This window comes from Haliaeetus leucocephalus, unplaced genomic scaffold (assembly GCF_000737465.1).
Source record: "Haliaeetus leucocephalus isolate CR32 unplaced genomic scaffold, Haliaeetus_leucocephalus-4.0 Scaffold795, whole genome shotgun sequence".
Classification (NCBI taxonomy): domain Eukaryota; kingdom Metazoa; phylum Chordata; class Aves; order Accipitriformes; family Accipitridae; genus Haliaeetus; species Haliaeetus leucocephalus.
Genome location: NW_010973231.1, coordinates 3,904,321 through 3,910,320, shown reverse-complemented (window position 1 = coordinate 3,910,320; position 6,000 = coordinate 3,904,321). Strand labels below are relative to the sequence as shown.

Below are 6,000 nucleotides of genomic sequence, written 5' to 3'. Positions count from 1 at the left end.
GAATAGGTGCAGACTTGCTTTGCAGAGCTGCAGCATGGCACCAGGGCAGGTACTCTGAGTGATCTCTCCCAGCACTGCTCCAGAATTCCCTCTTTTGCTACCTCCATCCCTCTCTCGGGCAGCAGTAATAATGGCACTGTTGATCACATTGTAGTAGAAGACTTCATGCCTTCCTAATAGATTGTCATGCTTCTAAACCAGAACTGCCTCGACACTGATGGTATTCAAGCCCATATCTTTCCTATATCACCTTTGGGACATATTTGAGCCTCTCACCTTTAACTGGTATCACCATTTGTGCTAGAGTTCCTTACTCAAAGGAAGTTACATACTCGGTCAACGGCTTAAACATCAGTCCGCACGTTGGAGGTGGCGTTGGAAAGGTTATGGTTGCAGCTGATGTGTTCAGCGACCTGCCAGAGGCACGTGACACAGTAGGGCTTGCTAAAATAAGTAACATGATGAAAGATTATATTCCTTACAGTCTTACTAAGATGGTCTGCACCGGAATCAGAAAACCAATTAAAAACAATTAAAGAAAACAGAATATTCCATTCCAAGAGTGGAGTTAAGGCAAAAGCCTACCTCACAAGAAAACACTTGCATCAGTACTGTTCAACTCCCACATGAATGACAAATCAATCCATCCTGGCACAGAGATTTATGCACACAGATGCCTTAAGCCTCCCCATCCAAACCAAGAGTCTCATCCACAATGAAGCACTGTTAACATTATTGCTCTTTAGACTCTTAATTTTTTAATAGGAAAATCAAGTGCTAAATCAAAGGTTAAAATGTAAAGAGAGTTTCTTTCACTTCAGAAAGCGCAATAAAAACAAATAGCTCAGCATAATCTAGAACACCCACCATCAGCACTTGGGAGTGAGCAGGGCTTTTTGCCATGTGGAGAAGACAAATATTAAGGCTGAAGTTCAGAACACTGTGCTAATTTCTAAATGGGCAACTAACCCAATAACACAGGAAAATACTGCATTCTACATTCCTATACCTTAGTACACACTTCCACTACTAGAAAAATCAGTATGTGAAAAGACATTAGAGGTGGCGTTACAAGAAAATTGCCAGTACATCACTCCATAAGCCACCTGTGCCCATTTTTTGTTTATCACTGGCTTCCCAAAGCTGTCCCACCGATGGTCTTCAGGCCAGGCGTGCCCTGGCCAGTTACTGAGATGGCCCAGTGTGTACTTTCTGTGTGGGTCCAACACTTCTTCACGCCTAAACCAGAAATGAAGGCAGTGTTTCCAATTAAAATGAATAGCCTCAGTTTTGGTGACACAGATGACAGCCACTAGCAATTCTGACTTTGTTTTGGTGCATGGGCTCATCTGAAATATGTGCTGCTGTAACTAAAAGCAGAATCTGGAACTAGTAGACATCTGCTTTATCAGAATAATTAAGACAGAAATACTGTGTTCAATGTCAGATAATAGTTTAATGAAATGTCCCACAGCCAATAGTTCTTCATAGTGCTATAAGTGCTGGCCACTTCAAAATGAACTGGTTAAAGAGCTGACACTTTAATCTGTGCTGTCAATAATCTCCTGTTGTATTTTCTAACATGGAAAGAATATAGTCTTTGCAATTAAGACGCAGGATTAAAACATATGATGCACACTGCTGTTTAGTGACCTACTATTGCTAGTATAATGAAGAACGTGCATTTGTTTTCACCCATACTTGCAAATTTCCCGCTTTTCACCTGAGGGATTTTTATGCTTCCTACCCTGAGGACCCACTGCTCAGCTGGGGTCTCTTCGCTGAGCAATTGAGAAATGGGATACCCAGGACAAAGAATAAACTCATGGCAGAAAATGAAGCAACTTTGTTGCTCTCTTGAAAGCCAACAACGGGAAACTACAGTGGGCTAGAGACAGTCTACTAAATAATTTATGACATACAGCCCATTCCTGAACAATTTTTTTCCCCATTAGACGTGCATTAGCACTTGGGAGCCTCACATGGAAAATCTTATCTGGCCTTGGAGAGGAAAAAAGTCCCCCACCCTTCCACTACCTCAAGTTTTGACTACTCCGAGCTGATACTACTGTCTTCTAAACAGACTGTGCTATCGTTTGCTCTAACTCTGCTGAATCCCAGCTTGGGTTTTAAATACACCTTTGACACAATCATTATACCAACACAGGCTTTATCTACTACATTCATTGCTTGCATCTCAGCAGACTATTCCTCAAAAATCTGCCTTTGTTAAACACAGCATTATACAATGCTACCTCATTCCTAGTCACAAAACTTTCAAAAATCAGGGAAAAACCCTCATCTAAGACTACACACTACATTAAAGTACCATGTTTTATTTTTACACGAGGATTACCATTCCCCCAGATTTCAATTGATTACTATGGACCATGCAAAATGCCACAGACCACAGAAGCTATATTTTCAAATGGATGTTTTTATTGATTAATCAGGCATTGAATCAAGTATTGTAAAATAAACAGATTTTGTTCGTTAAAAAATGTCCAGAAGAACACCATTCATAGCAAACTTGTTTCCTCATAGTCATACAGAATATGAAATTGTTCAAGAAACAAGCAAAAAAGGACCACCTGACTAATTACTGTCAGCTTGTGTGTGTATATATGCATGTATACATATACACAAATTACACACTACATTTGTGCATATACCGGTGTGTGTGCACCCATACATATGTGTACATATATACACAAACATATATGCACAAAGAGTACTTACTGAATTAATAGTCCACTGGAGAAATGTGGCTTAGCTCCAAATGAAGTATTCTGTGTCAAAATAAAAATGAGACAGCAAGGCCTGTAGATAACAGACCATTCTTTTTCCATTGGCCAAAACCATGATCTGTCTTTAGACTCGTGGTCTATCTTTACAATGAAAATATGTGAGATCATTTGGGATCTTTCCAAATTCATGGTATTACTTCCATCCAGCTCAATCTCTGACAACATTGTATGGCCAAACACTGAACAGTGTTTTCAGTTCGTCCACTACAGAAATCAGCTTCTAGATTTAGTATTTCTGGCAGAAAAGAAAATACACAGCCTTGCTACGTGTACTTTGGTAATACACCCTTTCCTTTTAGGCAGAAACTTGGCAACAATCCTAGATTAAAACTCCTTTCCCCCTGCATCTTTTTATCACTGCTTTGCATCAGTCATCTCCTGTTGTCTCATTATAATAATTTTCATGCCATCTCAGCTACGTCCCAAACATCCCAGGCCAGATCATCTAGGCAATGTACATCAGACTGTATCAGTAACACTGTGCTCAATTATAAAATTTAATGTTTGGGGATTTATTTATTTTTTTGTTTTTGAGGGTATACATTTGTTGATTATTAAAGACACTGTGATGAACACTGCTGTTCACTGTACACATTTTCCCTTATTTATGTCAACTCTGGAAAGATCAGTGGCTCCTACCTGTGAATCACAGGATGCTGCCCCAGTTGAAAGCCATGGTACCAGCAACGTACTGCCAGACTTTTCTCCATTTAATTCAGCAGTTAGAAAGGCATGTAAAAGGAAATCAAAGGAACATGGATAGGCATTTATTTTCTAGTAAAAAAGGAAAAACCAAGTAGGCATGTACCTATTCCTCATCTTGCTCATAAATTTTCTACATCATAAGGCAAACTGTAGTACAGCTTTGTACCTGGAGAATCAGTATTTATAAAATCTGTAGCTGAGCCTGGGACCATTTTATTTTGGATCCATTAGTGAACAAAGTGCATTGAGGCATCCTTTTCAAAAGACACCTAAAGCATGGTTATAAATTACTGAGCAAATCTTTTCTTAAAGCTGATATTCAATTTATCCTTTTTCTACACAGGCAGATTTTCACCACTTGCATAGTAAAACCAAAACACTGTAGGAAAACCATTCTTTTAACGTTGTCATATGCCTCAAGCATCTCCCAGAATGATCATTTATACATAAGCATTGTATTAATTACAAAGGGCTTCTATTCTGGAGAAGGAAAAGAGAAAAAAAATGCACCTGATTCAGCTTTGAGATAAAGTAGGTACAACCTCTATTGCCTTCACTGAAGTTCATCTACCAACACCAGGATGAACGTAGGGCCGGCCCATGCAGATTCCTACTGCTGCTGAAAACTTGCTATTTACTCCTCATTCACAAAGAGAACTGTGCTTTCCCAAACAACCCAGGACAATGATAACTAGGAGCAAACTCCAGCTGCAGTGTTTCTCCATACAGCGCATGTAAAACAGATTTCCTTGCTTTGTTATAGAGACTACATAGTGTAAGACAATGGAACATTTGTATTTAATTTAAAATCAATGGTAAAGTGGCGCATGTCTCACTTCGGAGTTGTTGGTTGGGCTTGCTGTGTTGAACCTTGTAAAATGAGCAATAAGCATTCACATGTCTACCATCAGAACCGTGACATCTTCCATTACAATCAGTCCTTAAAGGATGCCGTGCTTTATCAAATTAGTCTACAGTCAGACCTTGGACTGGCTGCTCTCCTCCAGCGTTGCTGATTCTCAGAGATGGTATCAGTCTTTCACATCCTCAGTGATTCTACAATGTTTCCCAAAGACGAAAGCGAAGCACTGGTAGATGGGAATGTTGCCATCAATAAAATAAATCGCAAGATGATTTATCCACTCACATTTCTAGGAGATATTCCACATGTTTTTTATGAACAGAGAGAGCACTGCCCTGCGAAGAGAAGTAAATTAAACTTTCTTCTTTTGCTGTGTTGGCTAGCTCCACTCCCTCACTTGTTCATTTTTGTTCTTTTTGGTCTGCACACTCCCATGGGCAAAGGAGAGATTAGGAGATCTTGCACTCAGTAAGACTAGTAATGAGTGCGCTACTATTGGCACGAGTAAAACCTGCAGTATACTGACTTGTCCACTGCGCAGTTTTCATCCTTCCAATTTCCTGCTTTTATCCACTGTAAAATAAAATGATGTAAAGGGCTGATGAAAGTTTAATTAATAGGACCATTAATGTGCAAAACAAATAAGTCATTTTCCAGGTGTCCAAACCAGGCTTTCTCTTCTCGCTCTTTTTTTTTTTTTATAAATAATTTATAAATCTTCCCGTAAGAGACTAAATACAAAACCAACCAAACAAAACCAACTGCAAATGAAAGTTCAAAGGTATTATTAAAGCCACTTCTTGTCCTTCCGTACAAAGTACACAGTAAGGAGATATTCTCCCCTTTTCAGTTCTGGCTGGATTTGGCAGCGACAGCCGGAATGCTACGCGGTCCACCAGCTCTGGGCAAGCTCCTGTGGGCAGCCGCCTGGCCACCCCAGGAAGATGCGTCGTCCTACCTTTTGGCTTTTAGCAGTCATGCGAGCTGCTCGGAGGAGTCTAGGTGGTCAGGGATAGGCAAGCCAGTTATAATGGTCAAACACTTATTCCACACAGTGAACGTGGGGCACACTGGCTGCCCAAATGTAATGTCAAAAGTGTAAAGGTGTAGGGAGTTCAAAGCATCGTAAAAAGCAAGGGAACCGTTGTCGTAGTCCAGCAAAATCCCGACCCGCCGGAGGTGAGGCGCAGGCTCGATGGGGATTTCTTTGCTGTTGTGCCGCACCACCCACATGTTATTGCAGCGGCAAAGCACCCAGGAGGCAGAATTCTTCCCGATCCACTCATGCTTCGGTGCTGACTTGTAGGAAATACCAATGGCATACCTGCAAAACGAAAAACAACTCAAGGAAACAAATGCTTCCTGCCATGTTTGTCTCCCAGTGAAGTCAAATGTTAGCCCAGAGGACTCACTGGAATGGCCCAGCCTCTTACTTCTGCTGGTTAAGTCCTAATTAAGTGACATTTCACCACAATATCTACACAGGCTTAATTAATGTTTTCCTCCATCTCACTTTTGGGTCTGAGAGGTCAGGGAAACTTTCTTGTCCCTTGTATTGTTTGTATGGCTGCTATGGTAATTTTTTGGAGCACTCGCTTCTGGTATTCAAAAGGAAGATTGGTGAGT

General features: G+C 40.6%; 1 protein-coding gene across 2 annotated transcripts in view; it reads right to left on the bottom strand.

Annotated features, from left to right (window-relative positions):
• Positions 1-5,068: 5,068 nt before the first annotated feature.
• Positions 5,069-6,000, bottom strand: part of MID1 (midline 1) — a 99,404-nt gene continuing 98,472 nt past the window's right edge. For both annotated transcript variants that reach the window (XM_010581576.1, XM_010581577.1), the window contains exon 9: positions 5,069-5,698. In XM_010581576.1, the coding sequence (XP_010579878.1) occupies positions 5,350-5,698 (349 nt within the window). In that variant the 3' untranslated portion in view covers positions 5,069-5,349. The remainder of the gene's footprint in view (positions 5,699-6,000) is intronic.